The following is a 21,052-nucleotide window of genomic DNA, read 5'->3' on the forward strand; positions in this document are numbered from 1 at the left end:
TGTGGGAAAGTCGAATAAGGGGTGCCTGATCGAGATAGAGCTCGGGGACAAATAGACATTATTCTTGCTGGTGATAAGTAAGGGCAAAAAATATTCACTTAAGAACAACAAAAATAGTTACAGTACCTATGTATTACAAAATTTTTAAAGACATTTTCTGGGATTGCTTGAGTAGAGCTAGATGGAATTAATAAAGGTAGTTTTTTAGGTCTGACCAGGTGGTGGTGCAGTGGATAGAGCATCAACCTGGGACGCTGAGGACCAGGTTCAAAACGCCAAGGTCACTGGCTTGAGCACAGGCTCATCTGGTTTGATCACAGGCTTGCTGGCTTGAGCACAGAATTGCCAGCTTGAGCACAGAATCATAGACATAACCCCAGGGTCACTGGCTTGAGCCCAAAGGTTGCTGGCTAGAGCCAGGGGTCACTGGCTAGACTGAAGGCCCTCTGCTCAAGGCACATATGAGAAAGCAATCAATGAACTACTAAGGTGCTACAAAGAAGAATTGATGCTTCTCATCTCTCTCCCTTCCTGTCTTTCTCTGTCTCTCCTTTCTCTCTTAAAAAAAAAAAAAGTCTTTTTAGGAAAGGTGAAGCTAGAAGAAAAGGCTAGACTGGTTCAGAGGAACAAAGGTATTATGAATGAGAAAATAACGTTTGTGAAGGTTCTGAGGACCAATGAAGTAACACAAGAATCTATGGGATGTGGCCTATATCTGATTCAGAGTGTGGAGAGTGGCTACCCTTCCTAATATCAAGAACAACATTGAATAAACTGGGTAGCTGTAAGTGATCTTTAGATACAACCAGAAGAGCTGTATCCAAAAGGCTCTTCAGTTGCATCTGTTTTCTTAGCCAGAGACCCACACTTGCTTGAAACAGGAGGCTGGCTGGCTCGCTTTTATCAGTGATCTTTGGAGACACAGATTGAGTCAATCAATTATTTATCAGCTTGTTTTCAGCAACCTGATGACCAGCCTCATTTCCTGGAAAGCTCTGACATTGGTTCCATCACATGGCCACAGGGAAGCAGATTCAGGGCCTGTTTCCCAGTCTGAATGGTGAAAGCTCGGGTTTAGGAAATGGAAAGTGGCTGGTTCCCTGGCAGAAAGTCCTGCCCATTTAGTCAAAGCTGCTCTCTTGACTCACCTCCTACTCAGTAGATAGTAGTTTAGGATGATGAATGCAACCATGTCCCCACTAAGTGGCATTTGGCAGGACAGCGGAGATGAGACATGGCTTCTGAAGCCTAAGAAAGTTGAATTTGCCTAAGATGCACAATGCAGGGCTTTAAACAGACACCTTTCTCATACCAAGTCCTCATTTTTTTTTTTCATATCACGAAACCATGTGGTGTGTCTGAGACCTTATCACCAGAATGACAGTTTACTCTGTATCTTTAGCTGATTCCCAACCTATATACATCCAGGTTTCACAGCCCTTGAGGGGAAGATAAACAGACACAAGGGCAGCCCTCGGGGAAAACAGAACCTGCATGACTGGAAGAAGTGCTATACTCTTGCTGCTGGAGCTGCTTATGTCCAGGTTATTTCTACTTGTGCTCCAAGTAGATATACTGAGCCCTTTTAATGGACATGATGAAAATAGGGAACTTCAAGTTCATTTTTTTTCAGAGGGGCTGATTTGCAACCTTTTTTTCTGTGTTAGAGTTAAACCATTACTTAATTCTAAAATCTGGTTTGATTCTGCGCTCCGCCCACAGGAATGGCCACTTCCTAACCCCCTGGTTCCTAAATTACTTGATGAGATTCAGCTAATGCATTTACTGTGATTCTTACTCTATCTTGCTCTTTTTTTTATTTTTATTTTTTATTTTTTTGTATCTTGCTCTTGATGAAGTCTTTTTCTTCTTTTTTTTTTTACAGATACAGAGTGTCAGGATAGACAAGGACAGACAGACAGGAATGGAGAGAGATGAGAAACATCAATCATTAGTTTTTCATTGTGCGTTGTGACACCTTAGTTGTTCATTGATTGCTTCCTCATATGTGCCTTGACCACCGGCCTTCAGCAGACTGAGTAACCCCTTGCTCGAGCCAGGGACCTTGGGTCCAAGCTGGTGAGCTTTGCTCAAACCAGATGAGCCCACGCTCAAGCTGGCAACCTCGAGGTCTCAAACCTTGGTCCTCCGCATCCCAGTCCGACGCTCTATCCACTGCGCCACCGCTTTGTCAGGCTTGATGAAGTCTTAAGGTTGTTTTAACAATACCTCTGACCTCTTGCTCCAAATCGTGAGCTTAAAACAGAGCCAGACCTATGCAAAGCTGGGAACCTTGTCAGCCACCTGCTGCATGGTCCCCTTTCCTGGGTCCTTTCTGTACTCAGGCTAGGAAGGATGGCCCACAGGGAATAGAAGACAGTCATCTGAGCCTTGCAATCCACCCTGCCCCCTTCATCACTAGGGTTGGGGTTGGGCTTTTTACATAATATGAAACCTTTGCAGAGGGTCAAGGGGCCTTGACATCTCTGCACTCATGAGTCTGGCTTTGGGACGGCAGAGCACTGCCCTTCTTTTATGCTGACTGCTGCAGACAACAAAAAAGGTTTTCTCTCCTCTCAGAGCTGCCAGACCTCTGAAAGGACCTATTCACAACTGGGTTGTGCTGTTCCCTCCCTGGGTGAGGCAGGGTGGGTAGGACAGCAAGGCTGTGGAAAGGTCCATGGAACTGAGAACAGCAAGAAAACCTGGGGCTGCTGCCCTCCTATAATGTCTGAATACTCACAGTGCTGAGGATTCAGTTTAAGCCCTTGACACCTTGCAAAAGGGACAGATACCCTCTGGGTTTATTTGAATAGATTTCTCCCAAGATATTGCCAGGAACAGTGGATAGAACGTTGGACTGGGATGCAGAGGACCCAGGTTTGAGATCCCGAGGTTGCCAGCTTGAGCGCGGGCTCATCTGGTTTGAGCAAAAGCCCACCAGCTTGAACCCAAGGTCACTGGCTCCAGCAAGAGGTTGCTCGGTCTGCTGAAGGCCCGCGGTCAAGGAACATATGAGAGGGCAATCAATGAACAACTAAGATGTTGCAACACGCAACAAAAAAAAACACAACGAATGATTGATGCTTCTCATCTCTCTCTGTTCCTGTCTGTCTGTCCCTGTCTATCCCTCTCTCTGACTCACTGTCTCTGTAAAATATAAATAAATAAAGTTAAAAAAAAAAGATATTGCCAGGAGAAAGGAAGCAAACAAATACTGATATTTCACAATCGTTTGGTCCCAAAGCAGTGGTTCTCAAAATTCACTGTGCAGAGCATACTTCTAGAGTTCTTCTTAAAATGCAGATTCCTGGTCTCCACCTCCAGAAACTGTGATTCAAAGCCGGTAAGTAGCGTCAGATGTACATTATAAACAGGTGTAGGAGCACGTTTTGCTTTGAAGCCTAAGAGAGACCTGGAATGCTCCCCAGGCTCCCCACCCCCCAGCCTGGGCCTATTCAGTAAGGTCACAGCACCAACCAGCCTGTAGCAGAGACTCTATGATCCTCACGCTCCAGGGAAGGTTCGTGGCACATGATAGACCAGTTAGATTATGTCAGGCTAAGTGTGGTACTCAAGCACAGGGTGTATTTCCTAGAGTTCCAGATTTACGGCAAGATGAGGAGGGGGTCACAATGAGGGAGAAAGTGAAGTCCAGTTAGAATATGGAAAATCTTTCCAAACTGGGCTGCTGACTGTGTGGAGGGCTCCTTCTGACACCTGTTACTCTGAGGGGGCCTCCAGTTCAGGTTTGTCTAGACGTGCTGGAAAGAAGACTGGACCAAGGCTCAGGAGATGAGTCTAGTAAGCTAATCATGAGCTGACATCTGGGCTTCACTCTACTTATCTGTAAAATGAGGAGTTGGCCCAGGAGTCTGCTAAGGTGTTCTTTGATCTGACTTTCTAAGGCTCTCCAGCCCCTGCAGCTTGCCTGTGGTATTCATCCTCAAGGATGAACGCTTGGGCAGAGCCAGGTCTAATTCTCCCACTCATCATGTTCCCAGTAAATTAGAATAGTACCTGGCACATTGTAAGTGTCTATTAAGTATTTAGTGCAGAAGTGAATAAATATTTATAGTTCATCATAAGGTAAAATAATCATCATTGGAAAATGTGGGGGTGGTGGGGAGGGGCTGAGGCTGCTGGAATCTTATGAGTGAGAGAACTCTGACAAGCCTCTGGCCCAGGGGACTTCATCAGGATGTATTGACAACTTCAAAGGTGGCCACGGTATATTTCTTTTCCTTTAAACATACTTAATTTGTCTTATCAAAGAAATTTCTGTACATTGTAAAAAAATTTATAAATTTTTAAAAGGTATTAAAGGCCCTACCTGATTGGCTCAGTGGATAGAGCATCGGTCCAGTGTACAGAAGTCCTGGGTTCTATCCCCGATCAGGGCACATATGGAGAAGTGACCATCTGATTCTCTTCTGCTTCTTCTCTCCCTTCTCTCTCTCTTCCCCTCTTGTAGCCGGTGGCTCCAGTGGCTGGATTGATTTGAGCATGGGGGGGGGGGGCGGCATTGAGGATAACTCAGTAGATCTGAGTAGTCAGCCTCAGGCGCTAAAAAATAGTTTTGTTGATTTCAGCATCTGCCCTAGACAGGGTGGCTGGGTGGATCCATGCTGGAGTCTGTCTACCACCCCACCTCTTACTTAAAAAAAATTAAAAGGTATTAAAAATTAAAAACCACTCACAATAAAGCGATTTTTCTTTTCTGGGGTACTTTTCTATTTAAAGATCATCATTGCTAAACTTTTATGCATTTTTTAAACATTTTCTATGCATGTCTATGTATTTGGAAACCATAGTTTATATAGTGTTATATTGTGAATTCTCTACTTACATGTCCCTTAAAGTCTTAAGCATTGTTTTTGATGGCGTCATGATAATAGTGCATGTGACCACTCCCTTATTATGGACATTTAAGCTATTTCCTTTATGGTTTATGTTATAAACACAATGATAAAGACAGCTGCTCACTTTTAATCTGAATTTCCATAGGATAAAGTCCTAGAAATGGTATTACTGGGTCAAAGAGTATAAAGCCCTTTAAGCTTCTTGAAACACAATGCCAAAAATATTTTGCAAGAAGTTTTCACCAGTTTATACTGCAAGTCACTATCTTGCAATGAGCCTCTGTAGGGAAGGGGGAAAGACCGGTAAGTAATTTAAGCCTTACTTTAAATTTAAGGCATCCTTGAATCTGTGGTGGGAGGTGAGATTGCACAGGGAGGGAGGGGTTCCTCCTGCAGTTCTGCCTCAAGTACTCCAACGCCTACAGGGACACCATCCTGTTTCCTAATTCTCTGAGTCCTCCGTTTCTTAAATTCCCAGGGGGGAAAAGTGGCCTGGGGCGGAGGATTTTAGTAGTAATGGCAGAGGGCGTGGAAGAAGCGGCGGGAATTCCACCCAGTTTGAGCAAAGAGAATTTGTTAAAACTGGACTCCAACACTTGGAGATCCTTCACGGAAACATCAGTCTACTCCCAAGTGAGCTTCCAGAAAGATGCAGGATGCCGAAAGAGGAGGCATTCGCGGGAAATAAATCGAAGACTTGCAGCTGGAGTGCTGTGGCCCCTTTAAGGCCCAATCCGGAACCTGGTCCTTTAAATCTGTGTCAGTTTCCCTTGACGTCAGCGGGCGGGCCTGCACCCCGGCTGTTTACCGCTAAGCCGCGCCGCACACTTTTCCCAGTTCCGAGCGCCGGAGCCGCCGTGCCCCCAGGCCTTAAAGGGTCCGCAGCCCAGACAACTCTCCGGGCCGCGCGGCGTCCGGTGACTACCAGCTCTCAAGCGCTCACCCTCGGGCTCGTCCCCTTGCGGCCGCCCCCGCCGCCGGCTCCTGCTTCCTCCCTCCTCTCCCGGCGTCTCCAGGCTCCCAGCAACCAGCGCCTCCTCGCTCACCGCCCTGGCGGGCGGCCGCAGGGTCTCGGAACCAAGCTCGCCTTCTCGCGATCTACGGGCCCGTTCCCGCGGCCCGGACCCCACACCTTCCCCTCCCCCCGCCCCTCCCCTCCGGTGCCCCTGGGAGCGTCTCTGCGGCTCCAGGGAGGGGACGTTTACTAATCTCAGGCCGGGGTTAAAGTTCTGGTCCTGGTGAGATGGTGGAAACTGCGGCCGGAGCCGCAACCTGTCCCGGAGGTGTCCTGTCTCCCGCCGCTGCCCCCGCCGTCGCCGCCGCCACCGCTGCCGCCCTGCTGGGGCCATGTTCCCTCTGGGCTTGCCCTTCTTGGCGCTCTTGGTGGCTTCGGTCGAGAGCCATCTGGGGCTTCTGGGGCCCAAGAACATCTCGCAGAAAGATGCCGAGTTTGAGCGCACCTATGTGGATGAAGTCAACAGCGAGCTGGTCAACATCTACACCTTCAACCACACTGTAACCCGCAACCGGGTAAGGGACGCGGCTGGGCTGGGGCGGTGTGAGTGTGGAGCAGGCTGGGGCCGGCGATACTGTCAGCCCCCTTCCCGGGCACGAGCTGCCCCACCGGATTCCCGGTCCCTGAACACGCTGCACCGTCTTGACCAGTCAGTCCTTCCTTTGCCACTGGTATTTCTCCGAAGCTCCCACTGGACAGGTTCTGAAGTCTCATTCCGGTCTTCTCCCTGACCCCCCTCCTTCCGACAGCAGCCAGAACCTGAGCTCCGTGGGGTTTGCGTGAAAGAGGAAGTAGGCTTGCTGCGGGGCTGGCCCAGAAAGCCCAGGGATGAGACAGGCTCTAACTGAAAGGCTGAGCGCGCAGGCAAGGAAGAGTTAGAGCCCGGGCGCCTAGAAGGATGAATACAGGACTCCCCTGGCTACAGATCGCTGGGAACTTCCCAGCCCTCCTCCAGGTTTGGAAAGCCAGATGGCCTTGTAAGATGCAGGGCACTGATGAGGCCAACCCCAAGTTGGGGAGAGAAGAGCTAGGGAGTTTGCTGCGGAGAATATACCGCACCCTGATTTTACTTTCATTTCTTCCCTGGCTGTGAGTTGAACATGGGCACAGCTGGGTCCCGGAAGTCTAGAGTTGAAATTTGGAGAACTCTTTCAACCTGGCTGAGTGGTCTCCCACCCAGTGCTCTGCATGATTGCATTTTCTGGGAAGCAGTGGAGTTGAGAATGGGAAGATTTTTTCAGGATGGGGAGGAATTTGGTGTCTACGAGAGGCCAGGATCTGCCTTCCAGTCCTAGTTTTGTAAGTTTCACCTCCTCCTGTTTGAAATCCTGTCTTCCTTTCCCGCCATATCTGGGGTTACCCAGAGAGCTGTGACCTCTGTTCCTGTGAGAAATGCTGCGCTAGGGTTTGGGTTTCGGCAGCCCAGTAACAAGATTCACAAGATGTATTTAGTTTTACTTTTTGCTTTGAACTCCCGCTGTCCTATATACTTTCCTATGTAGCACCAAGAGTGAGTGTGTCTCCATTTTATAGAGGAGGAAATTGAGGCTCAGAGATGTGACGTGACTTCTCTGCAGCTTTATCCCTTGGTCAGAGCTACAGACGGTCCGTGCGTGGCCACCCCTCCCCCAACCACAGGAGTTGGTGTATGATAGGAGCTTCTGGCTCCAAAGGAAGAAAGTGGAGGAGCATGTTTTGCTCCCGTGTCTGTGTGTACATTCATATGTGTGCAAGCATGTGGATCCCATGAACATGGATAGGAATGGCATATCCTGGAGATGCCTAAGATCTCCACTGTGTTTCCAGTTGGGAAGTGAGGCCTTGTAGTTGCTTAGGTTGCCTTGCCGGTTCCTGCCATCCAGGAGCTTGCCTCTTCCATAAGCCTCTCCTCTAAGTCAGTGCCAGTCCCTCCCATAGACTGGGGGCTGCTCTGTCTGAAGACAGGCAGTGGACAGCTTCCCAGCCTGAGCAGGATGGGGCAAGAACACAGCAGTTGGCATGAGGGAGGGCAGAGCTCACAGTCTCTGGAGCCATATGTCTTGGGTGGCAGAGGTAGAGTCAACAGGCTTGAGTGAGGTGCATTTCCATGTCGTTCTGCAGACAGAAGGCGTGCGTGTATCTGTGAATGTCCTGAACAAGCAGAAGGGCGCTCCTTTGCTGTTCGTGGTCCGCCAGAAGGAGGCTGTGGTGTCCTTCCAGGTGCCCCTAATCCTGCGAGGGCTGTGAGTAGGACCTGGGGATCAGGGAGGGGGAGGCCTAGGTCAGGCCTTGCCCAGAGCCTCACCCAAGTCCTTATCCGGGGCCTCAGGCCACCCCTCTGTTTCGTTTCCTCACCCCCAGAACCAGGAGGCTGGTCAATGGCATAAGGGCTAAGCGAGCCAGCCAGCCCAGAGTTTGTCAGCGTCGTGGGGGCAGAGAACCAGAGTAGAGGAATTGGGGTCTTGCTCCACTGGAATGACATGCTGATTGGGACAGTAGTCATGTCCCAACTCTGCTTCGGGCCATAGGTATCAGCGCAAGTACCTCTACCAAAAAGTGGAACGAACGCTGTGTCAACCCCCCACCAAGAATGAATCTGAGGTCCAGTTCTTCTACGTGGATGTGTCTACCCTGTCGCCAGTCAACACCACGTACCAGCTCCAGGTCAGCCGAATGGACGACTTCGTGCTCAGGTCTGCAAGGGAGAGTGAGGGGACCGTGGGACTAGCCTCCTTCCTGAGCTAGGGGCTGACCTTGGGGGCTCTTCTCTGCCCTGCAGGACTGGGGAGCATTTTAACTTCAATACCACAGCAGCCCAACCTCAGGTAAGACCTCGCTGGGGACTATCCCTCAAGAGAAGAAATAGGGAAGCTTGAATGTGGGAGTGGTTGGTGGTATTTGCTGGGAGTTTCACATTGGCTGGACTCTCTCTGGAGGGACTCCAAAACAGGCTCTGGCCCCAAGGTGGTAAGGGGCAAATAGCACGGGAAGTGCAGAGACATGGGGGCTGGCTGCCATCCTTCCTACTTGCCTCCCAGACACTGTCCCCAGTACCCAGTGAGGTCAAAAGGAGTGCTATATAGAAAATGGGGCTGCTGTAGTCACAGCCTTTCTCCCCAGAGAGCCTGCGTTGCCTACCCCCCCCCCCCCAGAGGGTTCACTGTTCCCTTCTAGAAGGGCAGGGAGGGCACCCTCATGAACCGGGGCTTTCCCTGCCGCCCTCCCTCTGCCCTCAGTACTTCAAGTATGAGTTCCCAGAAGGAGTGGACTCGGTGATTGTCAAGGTGACCTCCAACAAGGCCTTCCCCTGCTCAGTTGTCTCTATCCAGGATGTCCTGGTAAGTGTCATGCCCTCTCCCACGCCACCCGTAGATAGCAGGGCTGCTAACGAGAGAGGACAGGGCCCAGGTCCCTGCATCTACCTTTTTCCTCCTCCTCTGTAGTGCCCTGTCTATGACCTAGACAACAATGTGGCCTTCATCGGCATGTACCAGACTATGACCAAGAAAGCGGCCATCACTGTGCAGGTAGGAAAAGCACATGGGCCTATGGGAGATGTGGCCAGTGGTTAGCTTTTTAAACTCCCACTCCTTTTCCCTGCCCCATTCTTCCTCTACCCACAAGCCATTAGCCCTTGAGAGTTTGGGTCCCCTGATATATGCGAGAATTGAATCATGATCCCAGTTGCCTTTGGGGACAGGACAGGGCAGCATACCCATTTTGGCTGTCATATCTCTTTTATTCACTATAATGATAGCAGAGAGAGAAAGAGACCCTCATGGAGGTTTTGTGCCTGCACTTGGGAAAGGCTGAAACCTATGCTGGGGACAGGGAGGGGGGCATCCACGGGTTCACCTCAAAACATTCAGTCATGCAACTGATGGAGGCAATGTGGCCCCTCTACTTTTTCTCTTAGCTGATGCCCAACCTGTAATAGGGCTCCTATGGGTCCCGTGACAGTGGGGTACACACGTTTTCTCACCTGGCCGTAGTAGAGATTCAGGGTTTGAGCTCTGGAGTCAGATAATCTTGGCTCTGCCACTTGCTGGCAGTGTGACCCTAAGCCAACTCTGAGCCTGTCCAACAGGGATAATGACAGTACTATATCATAAGGATCTTTGGGAAGATTAAGTAAAATAATATATAAAGAGAGGGCAGCATAATTTCTAGCTCAAAATAGATATTAAAAGGATGGTGACAATGATGACAATTGAGGATATAATGATGACAATGATAATGATATCATTATCATCATCATCATCATCATCATCAATCATTCTTCAGCGCAAAGACTTTCCAAGCAACAGCTTTTATGTGGTAGTGGTGGTGAAGACAGAAGACCAGGCCTGTGGGGGTTCCTTGCCTTTCTACCCCTTTGTGGAAGGTAATTTTGTGCCCCAGGCCTGGCTGGGGATGGGGAGGGCTTGGGCACTCCCTGGGAGGTAGAAGAGCCCATGTGACTGATTGGTGGACATTATGGGACATGGGTTTTTGGCCCCAGTGCTGGCCCCACCAACTCTAGCTAAGCTCTAGGCAGCCTTTAGTTTGCCAACTTGACATTTTGCTTCCAGATGAACCGGTCGATCAAGGGCACCGTCAGAAAACCCTGTCTGTGCTGGTATCTCGAGCAGTCACATGTGAGTGTGGGTGGCTGAGTGGGGATGGACTGGCCTCTGGCTCCTCCTCTCAGGCCAGGGGTAGGAAGGGTGAGGAGGACCTACTCAAGCAGCCTGACAGGGTAGGGAGGGGGCAGGGTTCTTGGTAGGCTTCATTGTGAGAGGGCCAGGAGGTGAGTCCCAATATAACTTGGTACAGAGTTCATGACTAAGAATATAAAGTACTGAGTTCTAGTTCTGTCTGTACCACTAAGGAGCAATGTAATCTCACCAAGCCTCAGTTTCCCTAACTCTATAACAGGGATAATAGGATCTATCCTATCTTCTTACTAAGTTGTGAAGTTCAGCACAAAATTAGTAGGAAAGTACCAGGCTCCTTAGTTGTCCTCAGTAAATATTTACTGAGTGATTGAATGCGGCCCTTTATAAGCTGGAAGGTATAAAATAAAAATAGATTGTGAAGGGAGGGGAAAGAAACTGCCTCTCCTATACGGATTCTTTATTCAGCAAATATTTATCAAGCACCTTCTGTGTGCCAGATGCTGGCCTCCAGCTGCAGTCCTGAGGGAGCACCTGTCTGGAGGGACAGCAGCCTGTTGCTGAACAGGCTGCTGAGAGTTGTGACGAGGAAAGGACAGGCCACTGTGGGAACACGGGACAGAGAGTGTCCCAGAGAACAAAGTTTCTGAGCTGTGTTTTGAAGGTTAAGTCAAGATGGAGTTTTTGAGAAAGAACTAGGGGAGAAAGTTCTTGCAGAGGGAGCAACGTGAGCACAGAAGGAATCATGTCAGAGTTTGGTGTGTTGAGGGGCACAGTCAGGTGTTCACACTGGCTAGGTCATTACAGTCAAGGGGAGAAGTGGTGAGAGGCAGGGCTGGGCCCAATGTGCCATGACTGGTGTGTTCAGCTTCCTGTTTCCTTCCCAACAGCGGAGGCCTATGTGGGTGGGATGCTCTTTTGCCTGGGCGTATTCCTCTCCTTCTACCTGCTGACCATCCTCCTGGCTTGTTGGGAGAACTGGAGGTAAAGTGGACCTGCTGGGCCCTCCCCTGATCTGGGGCACACTGGACAGGAGATGGGGGGCGGGGTGTAGCCTGGCAAGCTCTGAGCCAGCCCACGGTAATCTTCCACACTGTCCACAGGGCAGAGGAAAGCTGGCCCCTGTTAGAGTCTGTGGTCCAGGGGTCACTCCTCTGGAAATCAACCCCTTCCCTCAACCTTCTTTCCGAGTAGGGAGACCCTACATGCTTCCCAGCCTGGAAAGAACTGTAGGATCATGGATGAAGGACAGGGTTATGGGATGGAGAGGGTGGAAGGCAGCCCAACCCAGCATGGAAGGGATCCTCGTCCTGTCCCTCTGGTTTACCTCTTTATTCTGTCCCTGCAGGCAGAGGAAGAAGACCCTTCTGGTGGCCATAGACCGGGGTTGCGCAGAAAGCGGTACCTGCAGAGGGCCTGGGCAGAAGGGTGGAGTGTGCTTTATGTTTTGGGGGAGGTAGTGGTGGATGGTTCCCTTGGAGGTTAGAGGAGGCTGTCTAGAGGCTTCTGGATATTCAAGTTGTGAGTAACACTGCAGATGGACATGGGGCTGGGACCCTGTGCCCACCATCTCTCACATGCTCGTCTGAAAGGCTGTCACTTGATTCATTCCCAGGGTCTAGCTACATGGGGCTCATAGTCTCTGGGATTATTAACCTTTCATTCCCTCTTCCTTTCTTCTGTACCCCTCTGTCTCCTCCCTCCTGCTTGGGACCTTCTCTGTCAGCTTCTCTCCTTGGTAAGCTCCAGGGGCTATGGGCAGAGGAGCAGGAGTCCAGCGTTGGGGAGAGAGGAGGAGCACAAGGGGTGTCTGGGTGGGACCCCGGGCAGGCCAGTGCTGTCTGTCTTTGCTGCTGGTAACTTAGATGTATCAATTTCTTGACATTTCTCTCTCTCCATGGAGGACAGAGGGTGTCTAGTGTTCCCGGTGGGGATATAAGAGGAGGGAGGTCAGGGTAGGTGCTGGTGGGGGGAGTGAGCTATGTTTGCTGGGATTGGTGCTTATTCCTTGCTGCTGCCATGGCCCCTGTCTCTCTCTCTCTGTCTTCTCCCTGGCTTTCGGACTCTCTCTGCTTCCAGGGCTAAGGGGACCTTGATGTCTTGTTGCAGGTCACCCTCGGGTCCTAGCCGACTCCTTCCCTGGCAGCTCCCCTTATGAGGGTTACAAATATGGCTCCTTTGGTAAGTGTCCATACCAGGGATTGTGTTGGCCCACTCACGGCCTAGACTCCTGAGCATGCCACCTCTAAGGTGGCAAATTGGTAGTCAGCCTCCTCAGAGCCCTTTGAGATGGGCCCAGTGTCCCCTTCCCTGTGGTCTGTCCTGACCAGTTACTATTCTGCAGAGAACTGCTCTGGATCCACCGAGGGTCTGGTTGACAGCATGGACACCGGGGACGCCTCCTACAGTTACCAGGGTGAGTGGGCCAGGGAGGACTGAGCGGTGTGGTGCAGGGCTGGTGCTGGCCGGGTGAAACCTGACGGGGCGGTTGCCTTTTCTGTCTGATGCTGGGCCAGGGAAGGGCCTGCTGTCTCCCACCCGCTCCTCCCTTGGTCTTTCCTCCTCGGCTCCCCTTCCCTGGTAACTTTCCCTTTCCTTTGAAGGGCACGACCAGTTCAAGCGGCGCCTTCCCTTTGGCCAGATGCGGCAGCTGTGCATTGCCATGGGTAGATGTGGGGAGGGGGGGAGCTGCTCTGCCAATTGGCTCCTGCCAGGGCGGTTGACCAGAGTAGTTAGGCTGTGGGGCCAGAAAGATGCTTTGTGCATGGCTTCCCCATCTAATGCCAATGATTTCCAGCTCTTGTGTCTTTTGAGAGGGGCATGCACTGGTGGGCTGGTGTCCAAGTTACCCCTGGGCCAGATGTTCTGGTTTGCTATCATGCCCTTACTCCCTGACCTTCCAGGTTAGGGCTTGTGGGTAGGGGTGCCACGTACTAGCCTCTGGGGGCTTTGGACAGGCAAGGGCACAGAGGAAGCTTCTCAAGGCACAAGAAAAGACCAGGCTAATGTGCTCTTCCTAGAGGCAGCCTCTCGCCCTTGCCTGTACCCTAGGGCCCAGTGGGGACCAGGGCAGTATCTTCTCAGAACCCACACAGCTGGGCACCTTCTAATCAGCATGACTTCTGCCAAATTCAGCCCTGCTGCTTGTATCTGGGGCCTGGGGTCAGCTCAGTGTCCTGGCCTGGAAGTCTTAGCACAGTGGGGTGGGGGTGGGGGTGGGGCTGGAGCAGTCCCTATGTGGTGGCCTCTTTGCAGAGCCTGCTCTTGGCCCCTCAAGGACTTAGGAGTGCTTGGTACCTCCCCCCAGGACCTGAACCCACGGTTTGCCTCTTCCCATTGCCCAGTAATTGTGACAGTTGCTCCAGGTGGGTAGGGACAGACCTCGAGCTCTGTGCCCACTGGGAAACCCTTCTCCCCACTCTCTCTAGACCGCTCCCTTGACCCTGTGGGCACGCGGCCACGACTAGACTCCATGAGCTCTGTAGAGGAAGATGATTACGATACATTGACTGACATTGAATCAGACAAGAACGTCATTCGCACCAAGGTCTGACACCATGTGGACCACCCAGTCAGGTTACCCAGGGAAGGCAGATTCTGTGTTCACACCCCACTGTGTCTCCCCCTGGGAAAGGAAAGAGCCAGTTGGGGCAGAACAGATTTCAGGGGAAACTGACTCAACTCCCAGCCCTTCTGGGCTGCATGGCTGGTGGCAGCAGGGTGGCCAAGAGCCCTGCCTACCAGCCTCTGGCCCCTTTAATGCTTTCTCACCTGGGCCAGGGGGGGCCTCTTGCAGGTGGTGGGAGAGGGACTCACTCTAGCTTCTCCCCAGCAATACCTCTGTGTGGCCGACCTAGCACGCAAGGACAAGCGTGTTCTGCGGAAAAAGTACCAGATCTACTTCTGGTGAGTGGCCAGGACAAGTGGGACTTCCTGCTGTGTGGGTTAAGTTGGCCGTTTCTTGGGCTCTGCCACCTCATCTCTGTCCTCCCGCTCCTCAGGAACATCGCCACCATTGCCGTCTTCTACGCACTTCCTGTGGTGCAGCTGGTGATCACCTACCAGACGGTGAGGGTGGGGCTGGCTCCCCTGGCCCCAGAGCTGCAGGTCTCCCTTTGCCACAGTCTGGGACTCTGCCCCAGGTGCAGAGCCTCCCAGCCTGGGGCTCTGGAGTGAGCACAGGTCTTAGGTCTCTGGAACTGGGTTCAAATCTCAGCTTTTACAGCTGGGTGACCTTGAGCAAGTCACATAACCTGCCCAAGCATCAGTCTATTCCTCTGCACAATGGGTATAGCACAGTACCAGTGATGGCACCTTCCCCAAGTTGTAGGGATTCATGAAATGAAAGTCTGGGCCTTTGTAAGTCTCGGCTTCCCTTCTCTTCTCTCTGTGCTGGGGCAAGAACTTCAGTCACAGTCACGACCCAAGATTTTCTGCCACCGCCAGAGGTGGGTGACAGTGACTGTGCCACGGAGGACTTGGCATATGGTATATGTGCGCGCGCACACATGCAGGCTGTGGTGGCACTTGCTGTCCATGGCAGAAAGGGACGGGGTGGTGTGGTTGGGCTGGGGCCTATCCTCACCAGCCAGCAGACTGGCATTGGCACTTCAGCAACCCCTCCTGCTCCTCCCTCTCCCTGCTGCAGGTGGTAAATGTCACAGGGAATCAGGACATCTGCTACTATAATTTCCTCTGTGCCCACCCACTGGGCAACCTCAGGTGGGGATCATCTTGGGTGGCCCCTCCCCCAGGCGAAGGGTGAACCCGGGGAGGGGCAGGGGCTCTGTGACTGCCTGCCTTCGTGGGGAGGGCCAGAGTATGAGGCTGAGGCCATGCACTTGGTGTCACCCCTTCTAGTGCTTTCAACAACATCCTTAGCAACCTGGGGTATATCCTGCTGGGGCTGCTCTTCCTGCTGATCATCCTGCAGCGGGAGATCAACCACAACCGGGCCCTGCTGCGCAATGACCTCTATGCCCTGGTGAGGAGCACCACCCGCCCACTGAGGCCTCTGCTCCAGAGCCTTTGTGCCGGGCATGGCCCACCCCTGCCCTGCCTGGCCTGCTGCACCAGGCCCTCTCTTCCTGCTTCACCTCTTCTCTCCCTTCCCTTTTCTTCTTCCCATCAGGAATGTGGGATCCCCAAACACTTTGGCCTGTTCTATGCCATGGGCACAGCCCTGATGATGGAGGGCCTGCTGAGTGCTTGCTATCACGTCTGCCCTAATTACACCAATTTCCAGTTTGGTAAGTGGGCCTCCCTTTTCCCGCTTGCCTTGGTCTCCCGCTGTCCCCGCAGCACCGCATGGACCCCCAGCCTCAGCCGCAGAGGTGACCGTAGGCCTGCGGTGCTGGGCGCACACACGTCCTAGCTCATAGAGGACAGGCATCTGGGTGCGCTTTCATTGTCCGGGAACCTTTCCGTAGCACCAGGAGCACCTGGAAAGTGAAGATAAGTAGGGTATGGTCCCTGCTCTCTGGGTGCTGAGAGTAAGTTGTCTTGTCAGGGTAAGTCAGACTGGCTGACAGCCAGTGGGTGGCAGTGTGATGTGGCAGGGACAGTTTAGGGACTGGCGGTCAAGTGCCAGCCCACCACCAGCTCACTCCGCAGCCTTGAGGTAGTGTGGGGCTCTTTCTGCCCTCTGACTGCCGGAGCTGAGAGTTGGGTGCTGAGGCTCAGTGGATGCAGCTGTGGCTCATGTCCATACGCACCCTCCCCAGATACATCCTTCATGTACATGATCGCCGGGCTCTGCATGCTGAAGCTCTACCAGAAGCGGCACCCGGACATCAATGCCAGTGCCTATAGCGCCTACGCCTGCTTGGCCATCGTCATCTTCTTCTCTGTGCTGGGCGTGGTGAGGCCCTGGCCTGCCCTGCTCGCCCCGTAGGAAAGGCGCAGGCACACATGCACACCCCTCACCGTCTGGAGGAGGAACCCCTGCTCCCTCCCTGAGGCGCCATCCTTGGCCCCTCAGAGAGCCTGGCTCTGGAGGGGGGGTGGGCTGGGGCAGCCTGCTCCCGCCCCCTCAGCCCTGCCTTTGGCCACCCGGCAGCTGGGCTGGGGCAGCCTGCTCCCGCCCCCTCAGCCCTGCCTTTGGCCACCCGCAGGTCTTTGGCAAAGGGAACACGGTGTTCTGGATCATCTTCTCGGTCATTCACATCATCGCCACGCTGCTCCTCAGCATCCAGCTCTACTACATGGGCCGCTGGAAGCTGGGTGAGGGCATGGCCAGGCGGGGCAGGGGTGTGAGTGGCCTTCAGGCCACGGGTCACAGGACATGTTCTAGGCCTGCCCTCTCCCTGGCGTCTGGAGGAGTCCCTGGGTTAGGAAGCAGATGAGCCCTTGGCTCAGCCTGGCCCCTCGCTGGTACAGGCCAAAGGCGGGAACACAGCATGCCTTCTCTCCCGCAGACTCGGGGATCTGCCGGCGCATCCTGCACGTGCTCTACACAGACTGCATCCGGCAGTGCAGCGGGCCCCTCTATGTGGTACCTGCCCGCCCCCACCGGGCTCCCTCTGTCTGCTGTTCCTCTGATGGGGGCGGGGACAAAGCTGAGGGCCCAGGGCAAGGGGCACCAACTGACTTGGGCCTCCTCCCACTTCTCTCCTGTCTCTCCTCCCCTCTCAGTCCCCGTGTCTTTGCTTCCCTCTAGGACCGCATGGTGCTGCTGGTCATGGGCAACATTATCAACTGGTCACTGTGAGTCTGGCCACTGTCTGTGGTAGCCTGGCTGGGTGGAAGGTTGTGAACTTGGCCGGCCCCTGGTTACCTTGGAGACCAAGGGCAAATTCGAAGCTTCAGGCATGAGAAATGGGGGCTGACAAAGAGAAGTGTTGGCACCTGGGGTTCTAGAATCTTCTGCAGGCCTCTGAACCAGCCCTATATCATACTAAAACCTGGGGCAGGGAGGAGGACAGGCCCTTCTTGCCCCTGCCCTCCCTGCTTCAGCTCTCCCCCCCACCAGGGCTGCCTATGGACTCATCATGCGCCCCAATGATTTTGCATCCTACCTGTTGGCCATCGGCATCTGCAACCTGCTCCTCTACTTTGCCTTCTACATCATCATGAAGGTGCGTGGGATGGCTGAGCCCCCACTGCCTGCTGCTCTGCCTTTTGGGGAGGGAGATGGGCACAGCCTGCCTCAGGCAGCACTGAGACAGAATTTCCCTGTCCATCTGTCTGTGCCACTGAGGTTTGAGGAGGGGAGAGCCTAAGATCTCATACATGTGTCCCCTGGGAACCAACTATATCCTAGAGCCACTTCCTGAGCACCTTCCCTGCTGTAAGGATGGCCCATGAAACTGGTAGCACTTGAGGCCCCAGTTGGTAAGAATCTGGTTCAGTGCAGAAGGGGTTGAGGAGGTAGAGCTCAGAGTCTGTGACAGGCTTGAGCCTCTGAGGGCCAGGTGTTTTCCAGGAGACCCTCATACTATCCTGTGTGAGAGGAGCCCCCTGTGTAGTGAGAATCCCCTGGCCAGTATACCCTGCCAGCCCAGGGTTCTGGGCACGTGGAGGCCTAGCCAGGTGGACATCAGCAGTGAGGACACCAGGCTGCTAGCGTGGGGACAAGTTGAGCTGTGTAACGCTATGGGGTAATGGTGTGAGTTCAGGAAAGTTTCCTGAAAGGCTGGGAAGGCACCAGGAAAGCCACATCTGGAGCAGGCCAGCTAGTGGGATGGGGTGGGGCCCGGCCCTCAAGCTGTCTTCCTTTCCCGGCACCCCCTCCAGCTCCGGAGTGGGGAGAGAATCAAGCTCATTCCCTTGCTCTGCATCGTCTGCACCTCAGTGGTCTGGGGCTTCGCACTCTTCTTCTTCTTCCAGGGACTCAGCACCTGGCAGGTGAGCAGCCACCCCACCAAGAAGGCGGGGGAGTCACCCACAAACTCATCTTGTCAACACATGGCCAGTTTTCTTTTCAAACATCATTTGTGAGCGCTGCCCATGGCCAGCAAGGCCAGGGAAGATCCTTCTTGATCATCTCTGTGATCTTAGTGTGTAGTGCAGATAGCCCATAGACACTGACTAAAGTCTAGCCAGTGTTTGCTGGATAGAAGTTGTGGACCTTGAGTGCCACGATTCATGGCTGCTGCAGGGTGGGGGCAGGGCTGTGTGACCTGACAGTTGTGCCCTGGCAAGAAAATGAGCCTGAAGGAGCGCTGGCGGCCTGAGTGGAACAGAGGGCAGAGTCCAAGGCGGGGCCTGAGGAGGCTTTGTGGCCTAGTGTCTCAAGGTCATCACAACCCTCTGTTCTTAGGTCAAGGGAAGAAGAATCAGGGTAGCAGGGGCTGATTTGTAATAAAAGCCAATTCTTGGATGTGAGACATGAGGGCAAGGGGCGAGGCAGAACGAAAGTGCTCCCTTGCCTGGGGCTGGGAGCAGGAGAGTCCTAGGTGTGGAAGGGGTGCAGGGTTGTGTCAGGCAGTTCTCCCTGTTCTGCCCAGAAAACCCCTGCTGAGTCGAGGGAGCACAACCGGGACTGCATCCTCCTGGACTTCTTTGATGACCATGACATCTGGCACTTCCTCTCCTCTATCGCCATGTTTGGCTCGTTTCTGGTATGTGAGGGTCTTCTGGCCGAGCGGGGAGAGTGGAGGAGAGGTGCCGGCCGCCCCCTTTCCTGTGCTTGACTCGGCATCCACCGCCCAGGTGTTGCTGACACTGGATGACGACCTGGACACCGTGCAGCGGGACAAGATCTATGTCTTCTAGCGGGAGCTGGGCCCTTGCTTCTCTCATGGGGCCCTGAGCTCCTCTGTGTCACCGCAGGAGTCTGTAGCCCCAGGGGTGTGAGTCCCAGCCCTGCTGCCCAGTGCTGGGTGGCCGCAGGACACAGAGGCCTAGCCCAGGTCTGGCTGAACAGTCATAGGGGTGGCCTTGAGCCTTGCAGCTGCCCTCTGCCGGGAAGGAGGCTTGCTCCCCTGAAACCCCAGACATTGGCCAAATTGCTGCTTTGTTATCAGTGTTGGGGCCTTCCAAGCTCCCTGTCTTTGCTCTCCATTTGTCCCTCTGTAGGAGAAATGGGGAAGTGTTGCCCTTCCCATCTCGTCTTGATCCTACCTGTCCTTCCCTTCTTTCCCAGCCTGGGGCCGAAAGCCCTTAATTCTTCAGTCCGGGGTCTGATTCTCTGGCCTGTACCAGTGTTCCCCCTTCTCTTTTGGATTATGCCTGGCTGTCATCACTGCCTACTCTGGTCAGCCAGGATAGATGGGGATGTAGGATTTGGGGGACTGGCCAGCTGGTGCCAGGCTTATGGTGCTAAGACCTGCAAAGGGCCCTGGGTGGCCCTTTGGCAGTGAGGGTCAGCTCATATGTGAGAACTGCCTTTGATCTGAGGGGCTAAATTGAGAGGTCACCTTCCTATTCCATCAGCCCCCAGACTGATGCTAGCACCAGGGTTGGAAAGAAAAAGCAACTCACCTGTTTTCTTCCTTTTTCTTTCCAGGCCCTTAGTCCTGCCAAGCCCCAGCTGGGGGCCTTTCAGTGCCATTGACATTGCCCAAGAATGTCCAGGGGCAAAGGAGGGAGGATGCAAAGAGCCCAGCCCATCCTGCCTCCTCCACCGTCACAGGAGCCCCAGTGCCTATCATAGAATGGGGCTCAGGAAAGGGACATGATAGCCCTCTATGTCCCTCATCCCAGCCTCACTCTAGGGCCCAGGGCTGGCTCCTAAGCTTCCGTCCAGTCTTCAGCCAAGTTCTGTGTTGGTCACACACAAACATACCTATGAAACCTTGGAGTTTACACTGGGGGGCCCCAGCTCTGAGACCCCTGGCTGCTCTGGCCCTTGGGGTCCCCTTTGCCCCACCTGATCCATTCCAGATATCAGGGTTGGGGAGGTCAGGTCAGGCCTCTGCCTCCAGGTGGGAACGTGTTATTCTCCCCAGCTGGTGTCTATAGCCCCCCCCCCCCCTTGGGCTGGGGAGAGGAGGTGGGTCTGGATCTTCTTTTAGAACTCCGTTTAATGTCTTTCTGTGCTATGGTTGTATTTCTGTTTTCTATGAATGAGTCTGCAATCAATTAAAGAAACAACAGACGCATTTCTTGGACCTTGTTTGCTCCCCTTTTCTGGGTTTAGGTGTTGAAAATGTGGGGTAGGTCTGGTCTATCTTTCTCTTCCAAGTCCCAGACCCATTGGAAACAACAGTTCCTTGATTTCCATGTGCTCTTCTCCGAGTAGTGGCATCAATTCAGTAAATGTTTACAAGGGCCTGTTCCATGCCTTCTCACCTGAGATTCCCCATCCCTTCCTGGCAAATAGCAGTGACTCTGCCCACCTGGTCCCTTCTTACCAGTCAGATGGCTTCACTTATGACCTGAGCTCCTCCCAGCTCAGCAGCTGCAGGCACAGTACTCCCTGCCACGGCTGAGGTGTTGCTTGGGGAACACAAGGTGTTGATGGCTAGTGGGTAGGTGGGTGTGTGGATGACAGGCTGGTTCCAAGAGGAGTTTTGAAGTGACCAGAAGGCTGACTTAAATTTCAGCAGGCAAATGAGGACAAAATGTTAGGGGGGGAAAGGGAGCTGGTCAATTCAGGA

At 53.2% G+C, this 21,052-nt stretch overlaps 1 protein-coding gene across 3 annotated transcripts; it reads left to right on the forward strand.

The window, feature by feature from the left end:
• Window positions 1–5,923: 5,923 nt before the first annotated feature.
• Window positions 5,924–20,554, forward strand: SIDT2 (SID1 transmembrane family member 2). 3 transcript variants are annotated; one of them, XM_066245503.1, is made up of 27 exons: window positions 5,924–6,392; window positions 7,978–8,099; window positions 8,385–8,549; window positions 8,636–8,681; window positions 9,093–9,194; window positions 9,300–9,383; window positions 10,141–10,240; window positions 10,428–10,493; window positions 11,402–11,495; window positions 11,860–11,912; window positions 12,621–12,692; window positions 12,856–12,927; window positions 13,115–13,177; window positions 13,940–14,058; window positions 14,344–14,417; window positions 14,513–14,579; window positions 15,160–15,233; window positions 15,372–15,495; window positions 15,643–15,760; window positions 16,235–16,371; window positions 16,625–16,733; window positions 16,928–17,004; window positions 17,170–17,216; window positions 17,482–17,587; window positions 18,246–18,356; window positions 18,959–19,072; window positions 19,164–20,554. In XM_066245503.1, the coding sequence occupies exons 1-27, from the start codon at window positions 6,210–6,212 to the stop codon at window positions 19,224–19,226; spliced, it is 2,562 nt and encodes an 853-aa protein (XP_066101600.1). In that variant the 5' UTR covers window positions 5,924–6,209; the 3' UTR covers window positions 19,227–20,554. The 3 variants fall into 3 exon arrangements, with proteins under 3 accessions (XP_066101600.1, XP_066101609.1, XP_066101616.1); XM_066245512.1 differs by having other exon boundaries at window positions 19,960–20,554; XM_066245519.1 differs by lacking the exon at window positions 13,115–13,177.
• The last annotated feature ends 498 nt before the right edge of the window (window positions 20,555–21,052 follow it).

Source organism: Saccopteryx bilineata, chromosome 1 (genome assembly GCF_036850765.1).
Source record: "Saccopteryx bilineata isolate mSacBil1 chromosome 1, mSacBil1_pri_phased_curated, whole genome shotgun sequence".
Taxonomy (NCBI): Eukaryota; Metazoa; Chordata; class Mammalia; order Chiroptera; family Emballonuridae; genus Saccopteryx; species Saccopteryx bilineata.

Excerpts from the sequence above, each read along its gene's own strand:
- SIDT2 (XM_066245503.1), top strand. The coding sequence starts at position 6,210 with ATGTTCCCTCTGGGCTTGCCCTTCTTGGCGCTCTTGGTGGCTTCGGTC. Across the intron at positions 13,178-13,939 it reads GCAGCTGTGCATTGCCATGG|ACCGCTCCCTTGACCCTGTG; the intron begins GTAGATGTGGGG and ends CACTCTCTCTAG. Across the intron at positions 16,372-16,624 it reads TCTTCTCTGTGCTGGGCGTG|GTCTTTGGCAAAGGGAACAC; the intron begins GTGAGGCCCTGG and ends GGCCACCCGCAG.